This window comes from Musa acuminata, chromosome BXJ1-1 (assembly GCF_036884655.1).
Source record: "Musa acuminata AAA Group cultivar baxijiao chromosome BXJ1-1, Cavendish_Baxijiao_AAA, whole genome shotgun sequence".
Classification (NCBI taxonomy): domain Eukaryota; kingdom Viridiplantae; phylum Streptophyta; class Magnoliopsida; order Zingiberales; family Musaceae; genus Musa; species Musa acuminata.
Window position 1 is genome coordinate 11,700,517 of NC_088327.1, and position 27,238 is coordinate 11,727,754.

The 27,238-nt window shown below is 46.4% G+C and overlaps 1 protein-coding gene across 1 annotated transcript; it reads right to left on the reverse strand.

Moving 5' to 3' along the window:
* Window positions 1–390: 390 nt before the first annotated feature.
* LOC103991078 (omega-amidase, chloroplastic) lies at window positions 391–25,598 on the reverse strand. The gene is made up of 10 exons (XM_009410445.3): window positions 25,103–25,598; window positions 24,904–25,020; window positions 23,387–23,611; window positions 22,986–23,079; window positions 20,984–21,058; window positions 20,566–20,644; window positions 2,277–2,292; window positions 1,591–1,671; window positions 1,293–1,375; window positions 391–916 (listed from the first exon to the last, which is right to left on the reverse strand). The coding sequence occupies exons 1-10, from the start codon at window positions 25,325–25,327 to the stop codon at window positions 838–840; spliced, it is 1,074 nt and encodes a 357-aa protein (XP_009408720.2). The 5' UTR covers window positions 25,328–25,598; the 3' UTR covers window positions 391–837.
* Window positions 25,599–27,238: the final 1,640 nt, after the last annotated feature.

Genomic DNA, 27,238 nt, shown 5'->3' on the forward strand with positions numbered 1-27,238 from the left:
AGAAGCAGCGGCGACGGTGAGAAGGGGCGCGATCAAAGTGTCTCCCACTTGGGACCCGCATCCAGTGGAGATCCTCCATCACCCACCGTCACTCATTGCTCGCCTCACTGTTCAGTACGGTGCAGGAGGCAGATGGATTTAAGATCATCATCATCATCATCATCATCATCGCCATCATCGCACACACACGTCCATATTGCGAAGCAGACAAAGGATTCAAACACAACCGAAGCCAACTGAGTGTGGACAATATTGCACACCACAATGCAGCCTTTGTTGACTACAGATTTAGGGACACCAACTGCTTTAGGAGTAAGATGCTTGTTTCAACAACGCTGACTTAAGTGGCTGTGACAAAGCACTTCCCGACAAGTGAGTAGAAACGAAGGATCCAAAGAAACCAATCAACATGTATCTAATAGATACTGATGTATCTGAATGGGCCACTCCGCGTGCACTAACACACATCAAAGTCAATTTGGATTGGACAGTCACATCTTTGTTGCTATCTGTTCAAACCCTCGGTTACAACCCCTATGGTCAAAGCAAAACGTTTATCCTTATCGGAACCATTATAGCCAGCATGATAGCAATCCAATAACTCATTCTATGATCAAAGATCCATCGGAGCTTTTGTCAGAATTTCTATCACACTATTTGGAAGGATAAGTAGTCAGTTCCTTGTTTCACTTCTCATCCAGAGAAGCGAACACCACAACACGGGAAGAATTCTGAATGAGACTGATTGCTAAAGAAGTCATTTGCTAAAGAAGTCTTTCAACATGCATGTGAATCTGTTGCGTTATTTCAGAAAGCACCAGCAACCCTTAGCATCATCTACTTTGAGTTCAGCCTCTGAACATCGACTAGCTGGTACAGATCGCCATGCCGTTGGTTTGCCAAAGGCAGGTTTGACCTGCAACAATCAGGCAGAAACAGCTTGAAAACGCAACAACATTTTATTACCTTGAAAATGAAATAAAATGCATAAGCTTTCTAAAATGCACAAGGAACTGACTTCTTATTGAAGTTGCTTTTTTCTTTTATTTTGATTCATGTTAATAGAGCTATGGGATCAACTTAACACCGTATGCATCACATACTCCAGATGAGGCGTATGTGACTTCAAGACACCGGGGATCAAGAAGGTAAATAAATCATAATTTATAATTTCTGGCACGATGCCAATGAAACTCAGATTTGTTCTTGATCTTATTGAAGAGCAGGATTTGAATGATTAATAATATAACTGTTCAAATAATCAGCAACTTATCAGTATGTTACTAAAATACCTTCTGAGTTCAATCAATGAATAATCAATCTCTTCAACAATGATTGCCTCCTCATGCTCTGTGGTCGCAATCACTTCTCCAAACTGATCAAGTCAAATAGTCAAATAAAAAAAAACTCAGCTATCAGTTTGAAAATGATGATAATCAATGCAGTATTATTTAGTAAAGAAATATGTAACAGCTGCAATATTTGGTATATACTGACATCATGACTCCAAAGTGACATCAATATCCTTCAATCCTCCCACAAACTATCTAGCACACACACACAATACACTGCAGTCCAGATAATACTTACAGGTCCAACAAGTGTGGAATGTCCCCAAGCAATGTAACCGGCACCAGAGTCTCTAGCGGGCGAACAAGTTGCCACAAATAACTGAGAAAAGGGAAACAAACACAACAATAGAGCCAATAGAGTCCTAACTAATACAGATAAAATATGCTGAGAGTGTCCTATGTATTTTCATACATATTTTATCATTTCATGACAAATAAACTGTGCACAGTCTTGTTGAAACCTCTGCCATGGTTCTTTGTATTCAAACACAGCATAATGTACACATAACATATAATCAGGCAGTTCAGCTTAAGAGTGCAACTATGCAATCAAGAGCATTTCAAGGGGCAAAACGGTTCTAACTGCAAAGCCTCTTTCTGTGATCAACCTGTGTATCTTAACATGGAAAATAAAGATATTGTGATGATACCCTAAGGCGATACTTAGGGTATCATTCAAAAGTCACAAAACAGCAACGCTCATAATAAAGAGATCAGAGTTCAATTGGGTGGCTCAATTTTTGACCAAGTGTGTGCATTAGCTCCTGATGACTATGAAGTTTGACTAAGCACATAACATATTATCTTTATAATCTCATCTCTTGTAATTACATGCCTTAGATCTTTTTTCTCATTCACTAAAATGCTCAAATTTTCAGCCCAGCAATTCAAATCAGAATACATATCAGAAGGAAAGTTGTGTACCTGATTATCAGCAGCCCTGGAGTGAAAAAAACAAAAAAGGTATTAGTAAAACTTACATAACCATGAAAATAAAAACTACAGTTGCACCATCATTTAATATCAAGCTTTCTTTCAGGCCATGACATGCAACAAACTAGTATAACACAAACATGAAGGCAAAGATAGATACACAGGTTGTAAGTTCCGTCATGAGGCTAGGCACATTCTATTCCAAAGATGCCAAAGTCAAAAATTCCATGTTGGTCATTGGCTGCACTGCAATAGGAACAGTAGAAAACAAAAGCCTGGCATATTTGATAGATATGACCAGACACCAAAGCTATCTACACAACCTTTATGTACAATGAACAAAACTATGGTTTGTCTGGTGCATTCCTATGCAAAATCCTTGAGCATAAAGTAGCAAGGATGTCAAGGTAACATCTATGCACGAGTATGTACTATAGAGCAAGGTATGCAATTTCGTACCGTATCGGAGTTTCGACGTTCGCTCGGTACGGTACGAAATTGTATACCGAGCGGTATACCGTTCTGTCACGAACGGTCGTCGCGCACCCGCAACAACTCCGTTCAACGAATCGTTTGTCGCTCACACCTGCATGTACAGCATGTTTTCTCTTGGTTTTGGGTCATTTTGCTTGTAAATATGTAAGTTCGAACAAGCTGCAGCGTTACAAAGCGACCGCTCACCGAACCGAGTAAAACAGGCCCAAAATAGCCCAAAACAGCTCCGTTTTCGCGTGTCGCGGGAGGGTTGCGGAGAACTGCCTCAACTCACCAAAATGTCAGCCATCTCAGCCCCTTTGAACCCCCCGGATGGCCCAGGGCTGGATGGGGCTTCGGTTATATACTGGGCGTTGAACTCTCTTTCGCAAGTTCGCACGTGGCCTTTACGGGAACTTGTCTTCGCACCCGGGACCAGGTGAGCGACTGTTTGTGGGCTTGCAGCTATTCGTTCATCCTTCTAAAGCCTTGTTTTCTCCCTCTCCCTCTTTTCTCTTGTGCACGCAAGGTGCTCGCTGAATTGCTTGTAAAGCTTCCCCTTTTCGCCAGACTTCGGGACTTGTCCGTTGCTCGTTCTTTCGAACTAACCAACTTTCTCTTTTACAGGTCCTTCGGGACTTGCGAGAGGTTACAAGTGGGCTGATTCTTGCGGAGCAATATCGCAAGGGCGAAGCGCGACTTAGGCAACGCAAGCTAAGTTCGCGTCTTTGCCGCAAGGGTGACTCGCGACTTAGGCAACGCAAGCTAAGTTTGCGTCTTTGGCCGCAAGAGTGCCTCACGCCTTAGGCAATTCTAGCTAAGGCCGTGACATTGTGGTATCAGAGCGGGCAAGCACTTCGAGCGAGCAGTGAACGAACTTCGCAACTTCGCCATGGCAAAGCATCGTGGCGAATCAAGCAAGACGGGGCAAGCTGGACCCTTGCCCCAAGCAGCCGCCGGTGTGCTGCATGTGCACACTCGCTCTCATGCTGTTGGAGCTGCTCAAGAGGAGCGCGGCAGCGAACAGGATGAGCGAGAAGTTGGCTACTCTCCGCGAGCGGAGGAAGCGCAATCTGGAGCGCTAACCGGGAAAAAGAGTCACAAGGAGAGACTCACAACGGCGGAAACCTGCCTGGATGTTCTTGAAGCGAGCATGGAGGAACTCTACCATGGCCAACAAAGGCTTGTTGGGGTAGAGAGCTCGCAAGAGGAAGCGGAGTCTAGGATCGACAAGGTCAAGGCCCTAGTCGACCGACTGTCTGATGACACTAAAGACTCCGTGCAACACTTACAGGATGTTATGGCGGAACTCACTGCAAAGGTGGCCATGCTCACAAGAACACTAAATGCGGGAGGAAGCAACACCCGCGTTGCACCGCCACAAAATTTGAGGGCACCTGAGCCTCATGGATATGGAGGGGCCAGAGATGCCAAAGAGCTCGAGAACTTTCTGTTCGACATGGAACAATACTTCCGAGCTACGAGGCCCGATTCTGAAGATACCAAAGTTTCTATAGCAACAATGTATCTGAACGGAGATGCGAAACTTTGGTGGCGAACTCGTTGGGAGGAGATCCAACAAGGGCGATGTCGAGTCGACACATGGGAGGACTTGAAGCGGGAGTTGAGAACTCAGTTCCTACCGGAGAACACAGAGTTCGTCACAAGAAGGAAGTTGAGACAACTCCGCCAAAGTACCACCATCCGAGACTATGTGAAACAATTTTCTGCACTAATGCTGGACATACAGGACATGTCCGAAAAGGACAAGTTGTTCAGCTTCCTCGATGGTTTGAAACCATGGGCTCAACAGGAGCTAAATCGAAGGAATGTTACCGACGTGGTCGGGGCAATTGCTGCTGCAGAAAGGCTCACCGACTTTGTTTCCTCTGAAGACCCAGCAAGAAGGAAACAATCTCCAGGCAATCGCTCTCCAAAACATTCTCGAGGGAAGGAGCTCGAGGGCGAACAAAAGAAGAAGAGCTCCCACAAAGGGCCGAACTCGAAAGGCAAGGCCTCAAAACCTGGAGGATGCTTCTTGTGCGGAGGACCGCACATGGTGAGGGAGTGCCCACAAAATCAGGCACTCAATGCTTTGACGTCTTCCATCCACCTCCCCCGATCGGACAAGGGCAAAGCTGTTGCTCTTAGTTCGAGCAGTTCTGAATCCAGCAGCGACGACGATGAGTCGCAAGGACCCCGAATGGGAGCAATGCGTTTGTTTAATGCTATGCGGGGTCAAGTGGGGGAGAACATGAAGACAAAGGTACAAAAAGCAGGAAGTAGTGAGCTGATGTATGTGGACATCAAGCTAAATGGCCAAACGACCCGTGCAATGGTGGACACGGGTGCTACCCACAACTTCATAGCCCATCGTGAAGCACAGCGACTTGGGTTGACCTTGGAGAAGAGCCCAAGCCGAATGAAGGCGGTGAACTCGAAGGCCAGGCGAATCTCCGGGTTAGCAAAGGGAGTTCCCATCAAAATCGGGACTTGGAGCGGAAACACCAACATGATGGCCGTGCCACTGGACGACTTCCAAGTGATTCTTGGAATAGAGTTTATGCACGCGGCGAAGTTGGTGCCGATGCCGTTCTTGAACTCCCTATGTATGATGGGAGGCGATGACCCCTGCATGGTTCCCGTCTCTCGGAGAGGAACTAAGGAGCCCCAACACATTTCGGCATTACAACTGAAGAAAGGGGTGCGAAAAGGCGAATTGACATTTGTGGCTGCTATGAAGCTAGAGCCACTCAATGAGGAGGCCATTCAAGAACCTGCTGTGGTGGCGAACGTCCTAAAAGAGTTCAAAGACGTTATGCCACCCGAGTTGCCGAAGACTCTTCCACCACGCAGAGGCGTGGATCACAGCATCGAGCTGGAGCCAGGAGTGAAGCCTCCAGCGAGACCACCCTACCGCATGCCCCCGCTAGAGTTGGCAGAACTCAGGAAGCAGTTAGGTGAACTACTAAGCGGTGGTCTCATCCGCAGCTCTAAAGCACCTTTCGGAGCTCCAATTCTCTTCCAGAAGAAACAAGATGGGAGCCTCCGATTATGCGTCGACTACCGAGCCCTCAACAAAGTAACAGTGAAGAACAAGTATCCCATCCCGCTCATTGCGGACTTGTTCGACCAATTGGGCAAGGCTAAGTATTTCTCAAAACTCGACCTTCGGTCGGGGTATTGGCAGGTGCGCATTGCTGAAGGCGACGAAGCGAAGACTACCTGTGTGACCAGGTATGGAGCGTTTGAGTTCTTGGTTGGTGATGCCTTTCGACTTAACCAACGCTCCGGCCACATTCTGCACTCTCATGAACCAGCTATTCAAGGAGTATTTGGATAAGTTCGTGGTCGTCTACCTGGACAATATCGTCGTCCACAGTCAAACGCTCGAGGAGCACGTCAAGCACCTTCGGACGATTTTCAAGGTTCTCAGGGAGAACACTTTGTTCGTGAAAAGGGAGAAATGCTACTTTCCTCAAACTGAGATCTTATTCTTGGGGCATCGAATCGATGATGGCTCCATTCGGATGAATAAGTCGAAGTTGCAAGCAGTTGCGGAATGGCGAACTCCAAAGAAGGTGCTAGAGTTGAGATCCTTCCTTGGTTTCGTCAACTACTATCGACGCTTCATAGCGGGATATTTGAAGCGGGCAACCCCACTGACGGAGTTGCTGAAGAAGGAGCAGCCTTGGAAGTGGTTTGACAAATGTGAGATAGCATTCCAAGATCTGAAGACTACTGTTCTAGAAGAACCGGTACTCAAATTACCGAACTATGGAGAGCCCTTTGAAGTCCATACAGACGCCTCGGACTTCGCTATTGGGGGAGTACTCATGCAGGAGGGTCATCCGGCCGGTGGCCTACGAGAGCCGCAAACTCAACGAGACCGAGCGGCGGTATCCAGTGCATGAGAAGGAGATGACAACAGTGATCCACTGTCTACGAGTTTGGCGACACTACCTCCTCGGGTCGCGATTTGTGCTGAGGACGGACAACATCGCCCTGAGCTATTTCCAAACTCAGAAGAAGCTCTCCCCAAAGCAGGCGCGATGGCAGGACTTCCTGGCTGAATTTGATATGGCAATGGAGTACAAGCCCGGGAAAGCGAATGTCGTTGCCGATGCGTTGAGTCGGAAAGTAGAACGCGTGAATGCCGTGCAACTGGAGGGCAGAGGCCAAGCAAGCCAGTTGCACTCCAACTTCCTTTCCCGAATCAGGGATGGACTGTATAGTGATCCCCAGGCAGTTATCTTGATGCAACTCATCAAAGAAGGCAAGGCACGGCGATTTTGGGTCCAGGAGGGACTTGTTTACACAAAAGGGAATAGGGTTTATGTTCCCCGAGTGGACAATTTAAGGCGTAAGCTCTTAAAAGAGTGTCACGATTCCCTTTGGGCTGGACACCCAGGCATTCACAGAACGTTGACTCTCGTGGAGAGGGCCTTCTACTGGCCGAAGATGGGGATTGATGTGGAGGAATATGTTCGAACATGCCTTACATGCCAACAAGACAAGGTGGAGCAGCGGAAGCCGGTGGGACTTTTGGAGCCGTTGCCCGTACCAGAAAGGCCGTGGGAGAGCATTTCCTTGGATTTCATATCAAGCTTGCCACCTGTAGGGGGACTCGGATCGATACTCGTGGTGGTCGATCGGTTTTCAAAGTATGCAACTTTCATTGCTGCTCCCCTACACTGTTCAGCAGAGGAGGCGGCCAAGCTGATGATGAAGAATGTAGTGAAGTATTGGGGAATCCCGCACAATATCATTAGCGATCGAGACGCTCGGTTCCTGGGACGATTCTGGACCGAGCTGTTCAAATTGTTGGGGTCGAAGTTATACTTCTCTACAAGCCTCCACCCCCAGACGGATGGCAAGACTGAAAGGATAAACTCGCTCTTGGAGCAATATCTCCGGCACTACGTGAGTGCCAATCAACGAGATTGGGTGAAGCTGTTGGACATTGCCCAATTCTCCTACAACTTGCAGCGGAGCTCTGCATCCAACAAGAGCCCCTTCGAGATTATCACAGGACAACAACCGTCGACTCCGCACACCATGGCAATTGGGTATACTGGGAGTAGTCCATCAGCCTATCATTTTGCAAAGGAGTGGCATTTAAATGCAGATATTGCACGGGCTTACTTGGAGAAGGCGGCAAAAAGGATGAAGAAGTTGGCAGACTTGGGAAGGCGACCGCAAGAGTTCAAAGTTGGCGATTTGGTGTTGGTAAAGCTCCAACCAGCATCACTCCAATTCTTTAGGAACAGAGTCCACAAATGATTGGTGTGCAAGCATGAAGGGCCCTTCCCAATTATCAGTAGGGTAGGCAACGTCTCTTACAAGTTGCAGCTGCCGGCGTGGTTCAAAATTCACAACGTTCTTCACGCCAACAACCTAAAAGCCTACCACTCAGATCCGCGAGATGCTTCCCGAAGTGTTCCAACTCGGCTACCTCCCATCACAGCCTCCTACGAGAAGCGAGTGGAAACCATTCTGGCGGACCGCAAGATAAAGCTACCCAACGGAGCTGAGTAGACAGAGTACTTGGTGAAGTGGCGAAAGCTTCCCCGAACTGAAGCCAGTTGGGAGCCTGAAGACGCCCTGCGACATGAAGAAGTCATCAACAACTACCAACAAGCGTCGACGAGGGCGTCGACAGTTTAAGTGGGGGAGAATGTCACGAACGGTCGTCGCGCACCCGCAACAACTCCGTTCAACGAACCGTTCTGTCACGACCTTAGCTGGAATTGCCTAAGGCGTGCGGCACCCTTGCGGCCAAAGACGCGAACTTAGCTTGCGTTGCCTAAGCCGCGAGTCACCCTTGTGGCAAAGACGCGAACTTAGCTTGCGTTGCCTAAGTCGCGCTTCGCCCTTGCGATCTTGCTCCGCAAGGATCAGCCCACTTTGTAACCTCTCGCAGGTCCCGAAGGACCTGTAAAAGAGAAAGAAGTTAGTTCGAAAGAACGAGCAACGGACAAGTCCCGAAGTCTCGCGAAAAGGGAAGCTTTACAAGCAATTCGACGAACACCTTGTGTGCACAAGAGAAAAGAGGGAGAGGGAGAAAAACAAGGCTTTCAAGGATGAACGAACGGCTGCAAGCCCACAAACAGCCGCTCACCTGGTCCCGGGCGCAAAACCAAGTTCCCGTAAAGGTCACGTGCGAACTTGCGAAAGAGTGTTCAACGCCCGGTATATAACCGAAGCCCCATCCAGCCATGTGCCACCCGGGGGGTTCCTGGGGTCTGAGATGGCTGACATTTTGGTGAGCGGAGGCAGCTCTCCGCTCACCTCCCGCGGCACGTGAAAACGGAGCTGTTTTGGTCTGGTTTGCTCGGTTCGGTGAGCGGTCGCTTTGCAACGCTGCAACTTGTTCGAACTTACATATTTACAAGCAAAATGACCCAAAACCATGAGAAAACATGCTGTCAAGCAGCTGTACATGCGGGTGTGAGCGACGAACGGTTCGTTGAACGGAGTTGTTGCGGGTGCGCGACGACCGTTCGGTGACATTCTCCCCCACTTAAATTGTCGACGCTTGTTGGTAGTTGTTGATGACTTCTTCTTCATGTCGCAGGGCGTCTTCAGGCTCCCAACTGGCTTCAGTTCGGGGAAGCTTTCGCCACTTCACCAAGTACTCTATCTGCTCCGCTCCGTTGGGTAGCTTTATCTTGCGATCCGTCAGAATGGTTTCCACTCGCTTCTCGTAGGAGGCTGTGATGAGAGGTAGCCGAGTTGGAACACTTTGAGAAGCATCTTGCGGATCCGAATGGTAGGCCTTCAGGTTGCTGGCGTGAAGAACGTTGTGAATTTTGAACCACGCTGGCAGCTGCAACTTGTAAGAAACATTGCCTACTCTGCTGATAATTGGGAAGGACCCTTCATACTTACGCACCAATCCTTTGTGAACTCTGTTCCTGAAGAATTGGAGTGATGCTGGTTGGAGCTTTACCAACACCAAATCGCCAACTTTGAACTCTTGTGGCCGCCTTCCCAAGTCTGCCCACTTCTTCATCCGTTTTGCCGCCTTCTCCAAGTAAGCCCGCGCAATATCTGCATTTCGATGCCACTCCTTTGCGAAATGATAGGCTGATGGACTACTCCCAGTATACCCAATTGCCATGGTGTGCGGAGTCGACGGTTGTTGTCCTGTGATAATCTCGAAAGGGCTCTTGTTGGATGCAGAGCTCCGCTGCAAGTTGTAGGAGAATTGGGCAATGTCCAACAGCTTTACCCAATCTCGTTGATTGGCACTCACGTAGTGCCGGAGATACTGCTCCAAGAGTGAATTTATTCTTTCAGTCTGGCCATCCGTCTGGGGGTGGAGGCTTGTAGAGAAGTATAACTTTGACCCCAACAATTTGAATAGCTCGGTCCAGAACCGTCCCAGGAACCGAGCGTCTCGATCACTAATGATATTGTGTGGGACTCCCCAATACTTCACTACACCCTTCATCATCAGTCTGGCCGCCTCTTCAGCTGAACAGTGTAGGGGAGCAACAATGAAAGTTGCATACTTTGAAAACCGATCGACCACCACAAGTATCGATCCAAGTCCCCCTACAGGCGGCAAGCTTGATATGAAGTCTAAGGAAATGCTCTCCCATGGCCTTTCTGGTACGGGCAACGGCTCCAAAAGTCCCACCGGCTTCCGCTGCTCCACCTTGTCTTGTTGGCAAGTAAGGCATGTTCGAACATACTCCTCCACATCAATCCCCATCTTTGGCCAGTAGAAGGCCCTCTCCACGAGAGCCAACGTTCTGTGAATGCCGGGATGTCCAGCCCAAAGGGAATCGTGACACTCTTTTAAGAGTTCACGCCTTAAATTGTCCACTCGGGGAACATAAACCATATTCCCTTTTGTGTAAACAAGTCCCTCCTGGACCCAAAATCGTCGTGCCTTGCCTTCTTTGATGAGCTGCATCAGGATAACTGCCTGGGGATCACTATACAGTCCATCTCTGATTCGGGAAAGGAAGTTGGAGTGTAACTGACTTGCTTGGCCTCTGCCCTCCAGTTGTGCAGCATTCACGCATTCCACTTTCCGACTCAGCGCATCGGCCACGACATTCGCCTTCCCGGGCTTGTATTCCATTGCCATATCAAATTCAGCCAGGAAGTCCTGCCACCGTGCCTGCTTTGGGGAGAGCTTCTTCTGAGTTTGGAAATAGCTCAGGGCGATGTTGTCTGTCCTCAGCACAAATCGCGACCCGAGAAGGTAGTGTCGCCAAACTCGTAGACAGTGGATCACTGCTGTCATCTCCTTCTCATGCACTGGATACCGCCGCTCGGTCTCGTTGAGTTTGCGGCTCTCGTAGGCCACCGGATGACCTTCCTGCATGAGTACCCCCCCGATAGCAAAGTCCGAAGCATCTGTGTGGACTTCAAAGGGCTCTCCATAGTTTGGCAATTTGAGCACTGGTTCTTCTAGAACAGCAGCCTTCAGGTCTTAGAATGCTATCTCACATTTGTCAGACCACTTCCAAGGCTGCTCCTTCTTCAGCAACTCCGTCAGTGGGGTTGCCCGCTTCGAGTATCCAGCAATGAAGCGTCGATAGTAGTTGACGAAACCAAGGAAGGATCTCAACTCTGGCACCTTCTTTGGAGTTCGCCATTCCGCAACTGCTTGCACCTTCGACTTATCCATCCGAATGGAGCCATCACCGATTCGATGCCCCAAGAATAGAATCTCAGTTTGAGCAAAGTAGCATTTCTCCCTTTTTACGAACAAAGTGTTCTCCCTGAGAACCTTGAAAATCGTCCGAAGGTGCTTGACGTGCTCCTCGAGCGTTTGGCTGTAGACGACGATATCGTCCAAATAGACGACCACGAACTTATCAAAATACTCCTTGAATAGCTGGTTCATAAGAGTACAGAATATGGCCGGAGCGTTGGTTAAGCCGAAAGGCATCACCAAGAACTCAAACGCTCCATATCTGGTCACACAAGTAGTCTTTGCTTCGTCGCCTTCAGCAATGCGCACCTGCCAATATCCCGACCGAAGGTCAAGTTTTGAGAAATACTTCGCCTTGCCCAATTGATTGAACAAGTCCGCAATGAGCGGGATGGGATACTTGTTCTTCACTGTTACTTTGTTGAGGGCTCGGTAGTCGACGCATAATCGGAGGCTCCCATCTTGTTTCTTCTGGAAGAGAACTGGAGCTCCGAAAGGTGCTTTTGAGCTGCGGATGAGACCACCGCTTAGCAGTTCACCTAACTGCTTTCTGAGTTCTGCCAACTCTGGCGGGGGCATGCGATAGGGTGGTCTCGCTGGAGGCTTCACTCCTGGCTCCAGCTCGATACTGTGATCCACGCCTCTGCGTGGTGGAAGAGTCTTCGGCAACTCGGGTGGCATAACGTCTTTGAACTCCTTCAGGACGTTCGCCACCACAGCAGGTTCTTGAATGGCCTCTTGGTTGAGTGGCTCTAGCTTCATAGCAGCCACGAATGTCAGTTCACCCTTTCGCACCCCTTTCTTCAATTGTAATGCCGAAATGTGTTGGGGCTCCTTGGTTCCTCTTCGAGAGACGGGAACCACGCAGGGGTCATCGCCTCCCATCATACATAGGGAATTCAAGAACGGCATCGGCACCAACTTCGCCGCGTGCATAAACTCCATTCCAAGAATCACTTGGAAGTCGTCCAGTGGCACGGCCATCATGTTGGTGTTCCCGCTCCATGTTCCGATTTTGATGGGAACTCCCTTCGCCAACTCGGAGATTCGCCTGGCCTCCGAGTTCACCGCTTTCATTCGGCTTGGGCTCTTCTCCAATGTCAACCCAAGTCGCTGTGCTTCACGATCGGCTATGAAGTTGTGGGTAGCGCCCGTGTCCACCATTGCACGGGTCGTTTGGCCATTCAGCTTGATGTCCACATACATCAGTTCACTACTTCCCGCTTTTTGTGCCTTTGTCTTCATGTCCTCCCCCACTTGACCCCGCATAGCGTTCAACAAACGCATTGCTCCCATTCGGGGTCCTTGCGACTCCTCGTCGTCGTTGCTGGATTCTGAACTGCTCGAACTAAGAGCAACAGCTTTGCCCTTGTCCGATCGGGGAGGGTGGATGGAAGCCGTCAAAGCATTGAGTGCCTATTTCTGTGGGCACTCCCTTACCATGTGCGGTCCTCCGCACAAGAAGCATCCTCCCGGTTTTGAGGCCTTGCCTTTCGGGTTCGGCCCTTTGTGGGAGCTCTTCTTCTTCTGTTCGCCCCCGAGCTCCTTCCCTCGAGAATGCTTTGGAGGGCGATTGCCTGAAGATTGTTTCCTTCTCGCTGGGTCTTCAGAGGAAACAAAGTCGGTGAGCCTTTCTGCAGCTGCAATTGCCCCGACCACGTCGGTAACATTCCTTCGATTTAGCTCCTGTTGAGCCCATGGTTTCAAACCATCAAGGAAGCTGAACAACTTGTCCTTCTCTGACATGTCCTGTATGTCCAGCATTAGTGCAGAAAACTGCTTCACATAGTCTCGGATGGTGGTACTTTGGCGGAGTTGTCTCAACTTCCTTCTTGCGACGAACTCTGTGTTCTCCGGTAGGAACTGAGTTCTCAACTCCCGCTTCAAGTCCTCCCATGTTGTCACGGACAAACTTCTAAACAAGGTGTTTGATGTAATGCTTATATCTGTCCGTGTCTGTTGGCATGTTCATGCCTTGTATAGCATGTAAAGGGGCGGCCGAAGGCTTAATAGTCCCATTTTAGTTGGGTTGGTGGCCTCTCTAGGCTTGTAAATAAAGGTTGTGTCATGTGGACACGTGCGAGAGCTTTTCGGTCTGTAATGGACCATTTTACCCTTTGTTGTGCCACTGTTCAGAGCTTGTAAAGTCTGTTTGTAATTTGCATTGTCTATGAAGTGTTTTTCGGAGATGTTTGCTTGTGGATCCCGATTGAGGCGTTCCCTTTAACCCGTTCTCTCGTTTGTTGGTCCTAAGGGACAATGGGAGGCTTCGGGGAGACTGACCTTTGCGGACGGACGCGCAAGGGTGCCGCACGACTTAGGCAAAATCAGCTAAGTCCGTGTCATATGGTATCAGAGAGGGACAAGCACTCATAGAAACACTTGACATGCAAACGTGGGGGACCTAGTGGGGCTGCGTTGAGGGCAGTCAGCACACGCGCGACCGTTTGAGGGAAAACGGGCATGGAGATATAGGGAAAAGAGTCGCTCAGAGGAGCGGGCATCTGAGATTGGCATTCAGAGGAATGGCCAACCCTTCGCGCTAGAGGCACCACGAGAACAGGCAAGCTTGAAAGAATTTGGAGCGCACAAAGGTTGAGATGGCTGAGTTTGAGCTACGGCTCAATGTTGACAACTATACTTGATGGTGCTCTAGGCAAGCGAGGCGCTTGGCAAGAATGAGACCATGCAAGGTGGAATGAGTTGCTCAACGACCAAAAGAGTTATGCAAAGCTCACAGAGGTGAGGGGAATTGCTAACTCGAAGAATTTGGTACTCATGCATGGGCTTGTATGCGGACGACGGAATGTTCGTGGCCATCTCAAGGCGACCGAAACTTGGCGCCATGGAGCATTGAAACTTTCTCTTCGACATGTGAAGGATACGTCCGTAGGAGGCTGAAGTGTGCAATGAGTTCAGTATGTTGCTAGGCCTCGAGGGGTGTAGCGGGGGCTGTATTGACGGGGAGTCGCAATCTAGCAAGTGTGGTTGCAGGAGGCAGAACAATACACAGTTTGTTCAGCAGATCGGAGTAGTCCAAGGGGATGGTGGTCTCCGAAACGAAGAGAGATGTTGCTCCAACGGGATAGTTATCCAGGAGGGATAAGTCCCGGCTCTCTAGAGGGAGAATCATGTGAGACGGACCTCACATGTTGAGGAGGAGTACCTCAACAAACAACAACTCCACGAAGCTCGATGGATTGAGCAAGCGGCGAGGAGTTGTCGCATGATCTCGCTCGAGAGAATGCATTGGTGGATGCATTGCGAGATCAAGTGGGGGAGCGACCTAAAGCAACTTAAATGAAGGCACACTTGGAGTCGATGTGGAGATCGGACTCAAGGGAGGGCTGACCCGTGGAATGGTGGGCACGAGGGCCACCATCGACTCAATGCAAAAACGAGGAGCGGAGCAACTTGGGCGTAACTTGGCGAAGTACCCAAGCCGCATGAAGGGAGCCAACATAGAAGTTGGAACGTGGAGCAGAGGCACAGTGCTTTCCTTAGACAGAGGTCAAGGACATGAACTCTTGCAGAGGCAATAGTAGGATCATGTTGTTCCATGGGTCCTTCATTCTGACGGAGCGGACTCATCTTGCATGGTGCCAAAGACGAAGGGAGCTTCGGGGCACATGCACCTTATCTCGGAGAAGCATTTGATGGAGGAACTAAGGCGACTCAATTTGCGGAGGCGAAGTTGGGTACAAAAGGCCTTAGCACGGGGCAAGAGGACGCAAAGGCGGGTACTCTTGAAGAATATGCCACAGTGTTGCCATTCGAGTTGCTATGAAGGAAGCGGTGCACAGCGGAGATTGTGCTGGTAGGGGCAGAGGCCCAGGATCCAGACAATGGTGCACAAATTACAGTGAAGTCGATGGACTTCGGGAGCTACTAGGCGACGGACTGTCCTAGAGCGGTGCTTCATCTAGGTGTGACCCAAGAGTGGGTGGATGAAGGTCGATTGCCAAAGGAGCGAACAAAATCGAAGGTGGAGGAGACCCTGCGATATATTGGCAGAGGCCACACATGGAGGGTTCACAATTCGAGTTTATTCCACAAGGATCAGAATGCAATGGAGATGTCACCAGGAGGCGACATGGTGCAGCGGATCGTGGTGGAACAGTTCGTGGCAATGCGACACACACGACATAGTCCCGGGAGGGACTGGATCATATGGAGGTATGATCGGGAGCTACTGGAAGCTCCACTTCGGTGAACAACACGACGGCAAGAAGGGCTATGGATTCAAGGTGTGAAGGCCATGGTACCGCAGAGGCGGGTCTTCCGGGCGTGCATTGAATTTTGCATCGGATGGAAACCTTGGTCATCAGCATATGGGGGCTGTGTTCCACTAAGGGAAAAGTTCGAATGCAAGTACCAGTGAGTCCCATGGGAGGGACTTGATCATGCAGAGGTATGATCGAAGCAGCTGGAGAGTTGGATTGCTCCAGAGCTCATATTCGCTTAAGGGAGCCTGGCAAGTCAGAGGACAAGGCCGAGTAAGCGAACGTTGCTACCAAGGAAGCTAAGGAGAACAGAATCGGTGCAAACCCTACAACGTGATGGCAGAGGCCATGCATGGGAGTTGCAGTCTGTCTTTCCATCGACCAAACAGACTGCTTGGAGAACACAGAGGTGTTGAAGCAGGAGGTCGAAAGGGGCGAGGAAGCGACGATGAGTCCAGAGGGACTTAGCTACCCAAAATCAAGCATCAGTCAGAATGGAGGTGGACTCAGAGGAGTGCCACGGAGACATTTCTACTGATTGTGAAGAAAAGGGATTCAGAGGCGAGGCGACGGATAGTAGTGCCATGGGCATGGCAGCGCCATGGTACCGCAGAGGCGGGACTTCCGTGAAAGTCATTGATCCCTTGCTCTCACGGAGGGAGAGCGTTTGGTCGTGAAATGGGCCGAGGAGGTGGAGCATGCAGAGGCAATCTCCAAGTACCGAGACAAGGCTGAAGGGCAGAGGCCAAGAAACTTCGTAAGACCGGTGTCAACAAGTTTCTCATCAAGATAGCCGTAAGTGAAGGACTTCGGGTCATGCAAGAGTGCACGACCAAGGAACGAAGCAGGCAGTACGCGGTGCTGTACCTTTGCTACTCAGTGGAGTAGGCGGCAGGGTTGATGGAGAAGACGGTACAATCCCAGAGGCGACCTCATCTATCAGAGAATTACTCCAAGTTGGGGTGAAAACTTCCTGCATTCCAGAAGTTCAATGGCATTGAGAAGGTGAATCACAGTAGCTAACTCAACGCAAGGAGTGCAAACACTTCAAGTGCTTCAAAAGTGTGAGCAAAGAGCAGGCGAATACCAGTAAGCAGCTCGATGCATGAAGTACAACCTCGAGGAGGCGGGCGAAGTCAAGTAACCTTTACCTTCTCAACTCTTAAGAGAATGGGCGAAACCGAGTACCCCAATTCTCTTATCTATCCAGCAGAGGAGCTCTGCACAAGTTCAAAGACCCTTCGAGGATAATGGAAGACAATAGTTGTCAAATCCTCACCAACGGTGATCAGTGCTACTGAGAGTAGATTGTCCGCTTCATTTCCCAACGAAATGCCAATCGAAAGCGGAAGTGATGCGAACCTACTTGGATGTGACAACTAACTGAAAGAAGAGTCAATGAGCAGATTTTGTGGAGGAAGGACCCAAAACTTCAGAAGTTTGCGAGATGATGCTCGTTAAAGCTCCAACAAGCATCCACCCAGTTCAAGCAGCATGTGGAATTTTGAGAGACTGGCGCAGTAAGGATGGTCTTTTCCTTCATCTGGGAGATCCGCAAGAATCAACAAGGATCAACACAACTCAGCCAACTCCACACCAGAGTCAAAGTCATTGGCGAGTTGAAGCAGCATGGCGGATCAAGGGTTCGACGACTCAAAAACAGCAGCGGAGAGCAGCTGGGAGCCAGGAGGCGCATTGCAGCTGGAGCAGAAGATTGAAGACTCAGCAAAGGCGAAGAGTTGCAGTGTTCACAAAGGCTTCGACGAGGACGTCGAAGGGATAAGTGGGGGAGAACGTCACGGACAAACTTCTAAACAAGGTGTTTGATGTAATGCTTATATCTGTCCGTGTCTGTTGGCATGTTCATGCCTTGTATAGCATGTAAAGGGGAGGCCGAAGGCTTAATAGTCCCATTTTAGTTGGGTTGGTGGCCTCTCTAGGCTTGTAAATAAAGGTTGTGTCATGTGGACACGTGCGAGAACTTTTCGGTCTGTAATGGACCATTTTACCCTTTGTTGTGCCACTGTTCAGAGCTTGTAAAGTCTGTTTGTAATTTGCATTGTCTATGAAGTGTTTTTCAGAGATGTTTGCTTGTGGATCCCGATTGAGGCGTTCCCTTTAACCCGTTCTCTCGTTTGTTGGTCCTAAGGGACAATGGGAGGCTTCGGGGAGGCTGACCTTTGCGGACGGACGCGCAAGGGTGCCGCACGACTTAGGCAAAATCAGCTAAGTCCGTGTCAATGTGTCGACTCGACACCAACCTTGTTGGATCTCCTCCCAACGAGTTCGCCACCAAAGTTTCGCATCTCCGTTCAGATACATTGTTGCTATAGAAACTTTGGTATCTTTAGAATCGGGCCTCGTAGCTCGGAAGTATTGCTCCATGTCAAACAGAAAGTTCTCGAGCTCTTTGGCATCTCTGGCCCCTCCATATCCATGAGGCTCAGGTGCCCTCAAATTTTGTGGCGGTGCAACGCGGGTGTTGCCTCCTCCCGCATTTAGCGTTCTTGTGAGCATGGCCACCTTTGTAGTGAGTTCCGCCACAACATCCTGTAAGTGCTGCACGGAGTCCTTGGTGTCATCAGACAGTCGGTCGACTAGGGCCTCGACCTTGTCGATCCGGGACTCCGCTTCCTCTTGCGAGCTCTCTACCCCAACAAGTCTTTGTTGGCCATGGTAGAGTTCCTCCATGCTCGCTTCCAGAACATCCAGGCGGGTTTCTGCCGTCGTGAGTCTCTCCTTATGACTCTTTTTCCCAGTTAGCGCACCAGATTGCGCTTCTTCCGCTCGCGGAGAGTTGCCAACTTCTCGCTCATCCTGTTCGCTGCCGCGATCCTCGTGAGCGGCTCCAACAGCATGAGAGCGAGTGTGCACATGCAGTCCACCTGCGGCTGCTTGGGGCAAGGGTCCGGCTTGCCCCGTCTTGCTTGATTCGCCACGATGCTTTGCCATGGCGAAGTTGCGAAGTTCGATCGAAGAGCTTGCCCGCTCTGATACCACAATGTCACGACCTTAGCTGGAATTGCCTAAGGCGTGCGGCACCCTTGCGGCCAAAGACGCGAACTTAGCTTGCGTTGCCTAAGCCGCGAGTCACCCTTGTGGCAAAGACGCGAACTTAGCTTGCGTTGCCTAAGTCGCGCTTCGCCCTTGCGATCTTGCTCCGCAAGGATCAGCCCACTTTGTAACCTCTCGCAGGTCCCGAAGGACCTGTAAAAGAGAAAGAAGTTAGTTCGAAAGAACGAGCAACGGACAAGTCCCGAAGTCTCGCGAAAAGGGAAGCTTTACAAGCAATTCGACGAACACCTTGTGTGCACAAGAGAAAAGAGGGAGAGGGAGAAAAACAAGGCTTTCAAGGATGAACGAACGGCTGCAAGCCCACAAACAGCCGCTCACCTGGTCCCGGGCGCAAAACCAAGTTCCCGTAAAGGTCACGTGCGAAAGAGTGTTCAACGCCCGGTATATAACCGAAGCCCCATCCAGCCATGTGCCACCCGGGGGGTTCCTGGGGTCTGAGATGGCTGACATTTTGGTGAGCGGAGGCAGCTCTCCGCTCACCTCCCGCGGCACGTGAAAACGGAGCTGTTTTGGTCTGGTTTGCTCGGTTCGGTGAGCGGTCGCTTTGCAACGCTGCAACTTGTTCGAACTTACATATTTACAAGCAAAATGACCCAAAACCATGAGAAAACATGCTGTCAAGCAGCTGTACATGCGGGTGTGAGCGACGAACGGTTCGTTGAACGGAGTTGTTGCGGGTGCGCGACGACCGTTCATGACAGTTCGTCGCTCACACCTGCATGTACAACTGCTTGACAGCATGTTTTCTCTTGGTTTTGGGTCATTTTGCTTGTAAATATGTAAGTTCGAACAAACTGCAACGTTACAAAGCGACCGCTCACCGAACCGAGTAAAACAGCCCAAAACAGCTCCGTTTTCGCGTGCCGCGGGAGGGTTGCGGAGAACTGCCTCCGCTCACCAAAACGTCAGCCATCTCAGCCCCTTTGAACCCCCCTGGGTGGCACAGGGCTGGATGGGGCTTCGGTTATATACCGGGCGTTGAACTCTCTTTCGCAAGTTCGCACGTGGCCTAAACGGGAACTTGTCTTCGCACCCGGGACCAGGTGAGCGGCTGTTTGTGGGCTTGCAGCTGTTCGTTCATCCTTCTAAAGCCTTGTTTTCTCCCTCTCCCTCTTTTCTCTTGTGCACGCAAGGTGCTCGCTGAATTGCTTGTAAAGCTTCCCCTTTTCGCGAGACTTCGAGACTTGTCTGTTGCTCGTTCTTTCGAACTAACCAACTTTCTCTTTTACAGGTCCTTCGGGACCTGCGAGAGGTTACAAGTGGGCTGATTCTTGCGGAGCAATATCGCAAGGGCGAAGCGCGACTTAGACAACGCAAGCTAAGTTCGCGTCTTTGCCGCAAGGGTGACTCACGACTTAGGCAACGCAAGCTAAGTTCGCGTCTTTGGCCGCAAGGGTGCCTCACGTCTTAGGCAATTCCAGCTAAGACCGTGACAGTTCGGTATATATATATATATATATATATATATATTTATATTTATATTTTTTTCGTTTCGCCCGGTAACGGACGGTCCGTGTACTGGTAAGCCAACGGACTGGTACATACTGCCCGTACTGGACGGTATTATTCGAAATTGCATACCTTGCTATAGAGAACTAAAGTATCAAATATGCAATATACTATACTGTACTGAAGTATACCATCGTTTTAACTATTTTTGTTATTTTTTTGGGTGATATACCCTATGTATACCGCCATTGTTCATATGGATCTAGGATTTGGTTTCTTGGACATATCCATATGAACAAAGAATTATCAGAGCAGAGGCATGTAACTCTTCAAATATATCATGGCCAAGAACTAAGCTAAAATACCATCATTTCTCAATGATTACCTTGCCCTTTGCAGCAACTCCCAATGCAGGGGGCCAGTAGTCATGTTAAATGCTCCAGGATAGCATAGCAAATGAGCACCTGAAACAAAAAGAATATATATCTATACAATTAGTGAACGGATACAATAGATCAATTGTCAATGAAACTACTAAATGAAAAAAGACATTAACCAATTAAAGAAAGATAATTATGATATCCAAAAAAAAAAAAAACTAAATGAACCATAACTAAATGCAGGAGAATAGTAAAAAGATAGTGATTCACAAATAAAATAGCAATGACAAATATTCCCCAAGAATGCAGATATAGTTGAGACTTTCCAGTTTGACATGGTAAAATAAACCAGAAATTCATTTAAAACAAGCCTTTCAGTTTAAAAAAGATGTGCAGATACTCCAAAAGTATAACGAAGTGGACCTCTTGCTGCATATAATATGGCTAGCTCCTGGAAGCGAATGTCATAACAAATACCAATACCAATGCGTCCTACATCTGCAACCAAAATAATAGGAGAAAGCTTATATTAAAGGATCAATCTATAATTTTGCAAAATTCATAAACAATTAGACACTCAAATAAAAATTGGCAAGAAACCATAATACATCAATTTCAACAAACCAAATGTTAAACTACGAACAAAGTGAATTTAGCTAGTCAAATATCAAGTGCAATTTCAACCAAGCTTTTCATGTAACTGAATAAAAATTTCTGGCTCCAGCAATCCATGAAGCTTTTTCTTTCACAAGTTAGCAAACGATATGAAAATGGAAACCCGATAGCAACAGGTCAAAAGCCAAACACCACAGATCAAGGTTTTATCCACCAGTCTGATACTGATATCAGCAATCAGTACTTCATGAATATTGTTAGATTCTGATGTTCCTCTATCCTTTGTTAATATTTTTCTATTATATTCTACTGCTTCTTTCACACATCAGTCCTTTTCTCTTATATTCTGATTTTATTACGTTCTCAGGTGTTCCAATCGCCATGAATTCTCCAATTACTTAGGTCATCTATTCCCTTCACTCTCCCACAATTCGTTTGCCTCACCTTTGACATTTGATGGTTTTGCTGCTCCAAAAACCATTACCAAAATCATCTAACTCATATGCCCTCGCTTGTTGTAAATTACTTGTCAATGACTCCTATATCTGCAATTTCAGTAATATCACTTTCATCTCTATCATGAGACCGAATAGTTTTGTAAGGCCTAAGCATTTAAGAAGGAAACCTACCCTAGAGAAGTTACATTCTCTTCAATAGAATCATGCAAGTCCTTTTACTGTTTCTGTCACAGGGATTCTTACTAGTTGCACTTAAATTTATCCTGTTTGGAGTTTTTTAAATTATCAAATGAATATATCTAAGACTCTGCTATATTTCTCTTGGTTGCAACAAAGTATGACACATTCCATGAGAAATGAATGCTACCTTACCCGATGATTCATCTTGGTTGGCTTCAAAGTTAGAAGTAAAGGAAAATTTTCCATTTCTTCACCGATGTATCATCTATATATGTGGTTACCATCAGGTTCTCTCACATTCCAATAATTTACCTCCTCTTTATCAGGCCATGAACAGCCTCCTCCTGCCTCAAATGGATCACTTCAAGCATATGTGTTCTTAAGGCTAAATCTAAAAAATGTAAATGCTTTGATGCTCCCTCAGTTGCTTTCATATTCTTGCTAGTCCACTAATATGGTTGATATAATCCTAATGATAATGTTTCTACGATCGAGTTCTGCACCTTAGAACAGAGTTCAGTCCCTTTGCAATGGAGTTTTTGTTGCACAGAAGCATCCTTTTTGGCCACTTTACACAAAAAAGAAAGTAAAGATGAGTGTAAAAAATATGCATAAACGCAAGAAAAGTAAATTATAAGTTTTTCCAGAACAAAACATCAGCTAAAGCACTCAGTTTCTCACCATTCATAAGCAATATTATGAAATAAAGAATAGGAAATCAGCATCAATACCACTCAAAAGTTATTTATTTTAAGTTCAGATACAAACTGAATTTAAAGGACAAATGTTTCGTGTTTGATATTGTCCCAGATACTTTAAATTTAAAATTCCCAGGTGAACTGGAAAAGCTTTAAACAGCTATCATATTATTCAAGAGATGGAAAATCATCTATTTACAACTACAAGATGAAAGAAACTTATAGAAATAAATAAAATTGCAAATCCATAGAAACATTTCCAAATAAGCATACACTACAACAATGATACACACATTTCAGGAAGCAATTCATATGATAAGATAATATGCATTAAGTTTATTTGAGTACAATTAAAATAAATCAAGAAAAAAAAGGCTGCACTCTGATCTATAAGTTAGTTTGAGAAGCTTACAATGCAAATTATCCTGTAAGCAGCATGCATTTAAACTAATGATTGAATGCCATGTTCCACACCTGTGTCCACGATAGTAGGGTGCTCCCCAGCTGTAAGCGTCTTTGATTCCTTAAATGTAATCTTCCCCGGAATATCAATGTCAAAAAGATGTATCTGCCTCATCAAATATTGACATAAAATATCTGTCAAATTTATATCATGAGGAGAACTTTTGAAAAGCAATAGGAGATAGCACAAGAGATATGCCACTAGAAAAAGGAAGACTTTAGGACTCTGTAAACCCTGTTCATAAAATTGTCACCTCACCAATTATCTCTTAAAGAAAAAGACATACAAAAGCGAAAACAGTCATATAAAACACCCCAGCAAAACTGTTCATGTAAGCAAGGTTAAGTATTGAATTACATATGATGTCAAAAGCACATTGTAGAAAGAACTAACAGAAGCACTTGTCCTGTACCTTTCTATGTTTACCCTTGAGAATTCCATCTGTGCCAAATACACAGCATGTATTGTATAGGCAATCACCAGAACGTTCTGGAATCGATCCACCAACTATAGTGATCTGCAGACTGCGAGCAGCTTCAGACAGCATTGAAAATGATGGAGCTGCATCACCTCCGGCTTCAATATCCTCAGCATAGACTGGGAAGCTATCATTTGAATATGGACTATTCCATATTTCCTAACAACAATTACACCAATCAATTCTAAAAACATTTAATCAAAGGTGGTGATTTAGATAACAGTAAGGGCATAAAATATCGTTGGAGAAGTAAATTCCTAACAAAAATAATGTAATTTACATGAAAAAGACACACCTTCTATAATAAAATGAAATAGTCACCTCAAGAGATCTAAGCAACCATGAAGTTATCAATCTTTACAGGATCATTGACCTCTATAGAATAGGAAGAGGATAAACCAATTAATGGAATGGATTCTCCAACCAGACTGGATCCATTTGATGGTCAACCGATGATAAAAAATGTTTATCAAAGGTTCATTTCTCAAGGAACTAAGCTCTTGTGAGAAGTGTCATACCTAAATTTATTTTCTGTGGTCATGAGTGTCTCTGTATCATGTTTCACTTAGCAAAATGATAGTAGGCAGAAAGGATCCCTTGGGCACATACCATTTCTTAAAAGTAAATAAAGTTCCACATTGTTTCAATCTGCTCCTGGTCAAGTTAGGGAAGAAAAGGTTAATCAAGCTTTCTACAAAGTCCTACCGGCAATAGGTTTAAATATTTATTTTCTATCATTTCCATATGTATTCCATCATTGTTTTAGTTTATATTGTGGAAACCCCTAGAGTCCCATTTTCTTAGTCTATTTGGTGTCTAAGATTCAAATAAAATTGTCATAAACATTAAGCAAATTGTTTAGTATATCAAAAGTGATATTTAAAGAGTTGTAAAGGTCTCTTTCGTGGGTAACGAGATTTCCGAAAAAGAAAAACTTTCTCCCACATGGCTTCTTAATGTGTATATATACATTTGTAATCCTTTGAGGCATGCTAATGAGGCTGGTCATTTTCTTTATTCTTCTCTTATATACTCTTCTTTTCCTAACAGACTGAGTGCTGTTGTTGAAGATTACAATTAATTATTGGTGCTGATTCTGAGATGGCTTTATCCCATTAGCAAATGAAATCTTGAGAGCTCTAACTGCAGTTGCCACCTTGAGAAAGTAGCAAATGTTTTCTCTAAATAAACTCATTTTAGTATGCTGCTGACTAATAGAAAAGATGGACTAGAGAAGAGCTTTTTTGAATAATGTATTTAAATGGAGAAGCTTTCTGGTTGCAGAATAAAGAGGAATTGAGAAGACTAATCAACAAATGGAAGATGGAACATTTACCTATCATACTCTTTTGCTTATTCAAACTGAATTATGTGCGGATAATCGAAAGAACAAACGGAAGTATGATCAGAAAGCATTCCAAGAACATAGGATCTGATTTGACGGAATCTACCGGCAAAAGAACAAGCTGCGCCCCCTTCCGGGCGGCCTCCTTAATCGCTTTGCGAGCATGGGCGATGTTCCTCTCCTTGTCCGGAGTCACTGACAACTGGCAGAGAGCGATCTTGAACTACAAGAATAGGCCAAAAAGATCAGAACTTTGCAGATCCAGAGCCGAAGGGGGAGGAGAAGACATTAAAGAAAGACCGCACCTTGGAGACGCGCGGAGTAGGTAGTTGGAGCGCCGGCGGAACCCTTGACTCCTCGGGCTTGAATGCCGAGGCCATGGCGGAGACGGTGGACAGCCGGTGGCGAGGCGGCCGGGGAGCGACGCAAGGGTTTCGGCGGTGGGGGAGGAGCAAGCCGCGGCGAGAGGAGGGGAACAGGTCGGCGGCGAGAAGAGCGACAGACGGGCGGACGGCGAGTGCCCCTCTCATACTCTAGTCGTGTGCGATATATTGAGTCGCGACCGCGATGTATGGTAAGTTTACCGCCGGAGGATTTTAAGGTTCGGAGACGGCCAAAGATTTCACGGTATACCGTCGTCTTGTACCTCAAATTACACTCGTCTCTCTTTCTCTCTTCAACCCTCGAAACCCTAAAGGAACCTCATCGTTTCTTGCTCCGACCGAAGCCCTTGACGCAACTCCGATCTTTGCTCCGTCTCAGCGTTCGCGATGTATCGTGTTGTATTGTTGGTGTTGATGAGAGGGATTCTTTGGGTTAATTATGATCTTATTTGTATCGATCTTTATATTTAAAAAATTTATATTAAGATTTTTATAGTCCTAAAAATAAAATAAATAATTTTATTTATCTTAACGTTATTAACGAAAAATATAACACGTGATATTTGGATATCGATATAAAAATAAACGATAAAAAGATAATTTTAATATTTCTTTTGTTTGTAATGATCTTATCATAAAAAATATAATTTTAATATTCGATACGTTAGAAATATTAAAATTATCCATATATAGGTAATATATTGTTAGATTGGATTTGTCTTAGCATATGTCTCCTGGTACGAGAAACATGCCTGTAATGAGAGGGTCCCCTGTTCTCAGATCTCAGTTTTGACGGTACAAGTCTGATTCATTACATTAGTTGATCTAGCTAATCCTATCTTGGTTTTGGAAGCAAGGAGATGATTTGTGCAGGAAGAATTCCTCTTGGAATAAGTCTGATGGATGAACAAGATGGTACCGTTAAGACTCGGTTCTCATCCATGAATTAAGACCCTTTTGGCACGGTGATTTGATATATTGCATTCCTCCTTTTCTAAAGCTTCAAGTAGGGATAAATTCTTATAATGATGATAGAACCCTTATGGATTCTGGGGTTGATCTCTTTAGGCGATCGACCTTCTTGATACTTTATAGGAGTTCTTTCCTTCATGTTACTGTTTAAAGGTTACTAAAAAGATTCATCTATTTCTTGAGATTATTTATAGGGCTTCTAAACCTCAACTCCTAATAAGACTCATACTCAAGACTCATACTTTTAACCAATTTCTAATGTTTATCTAAGAAGTAACATTCAAACTAATCCTAACCTTAGCCGGTCTATTCACCTTTTTTAATAGGAATTGGCTAAGGTTAGGATTAGTTTGGAGATTTCTTCTTCGAGATCACCACCGGAGGTGAAGAACAAAATCCATCCATTAAATATTTCTCCTCTTTGAGTGGACAATTTTGATGATCTTTGGATGGATATGTTGGTCCAAAATGTCCATGATTTCTTTCCCTTGCACGCAATGTTAGCCTTCTCGAGTCCCCGTCAATGATATTACTGAAACCAATGAAAGCTAATACACTATCCATCATCTGACGTCGATTGCTCTTATGATAATTGTGCTTAAGAGTCAATCGACTTCACCTTATATATATATATATATATATATATATATATATATATATATATATATATATATATATATATATATATATATATATATATATATATATATATATATATATATATATATATACCCACACCAAGAAATGGATCATGCACAGAATAACTAGTGTTGGACCAGGTCCACCAACCATGGGTTCAATCATCCAATCAACATTGTCCAAGCCACAAGATCATGTTCTATGGGATGGCACGCCAAGTCTTTTGTCCACCAAGCAGGAAGGAGGCTAAAGGTAGAACGTCAATTAATATCCACACCCAAAATCATGATGCTTTCCGGTGAACGTCTCTATCTACACCCAAAATCCAAAACTTTAGGCCACCACTGATGCAATTAGTATCCAATTACCTAACCTAACCTATATGATGCTTTGGAAGTAGGAGAAGAAAGCAGAGCACAGCATGAGCCAGACCCTTCAACTACGAGT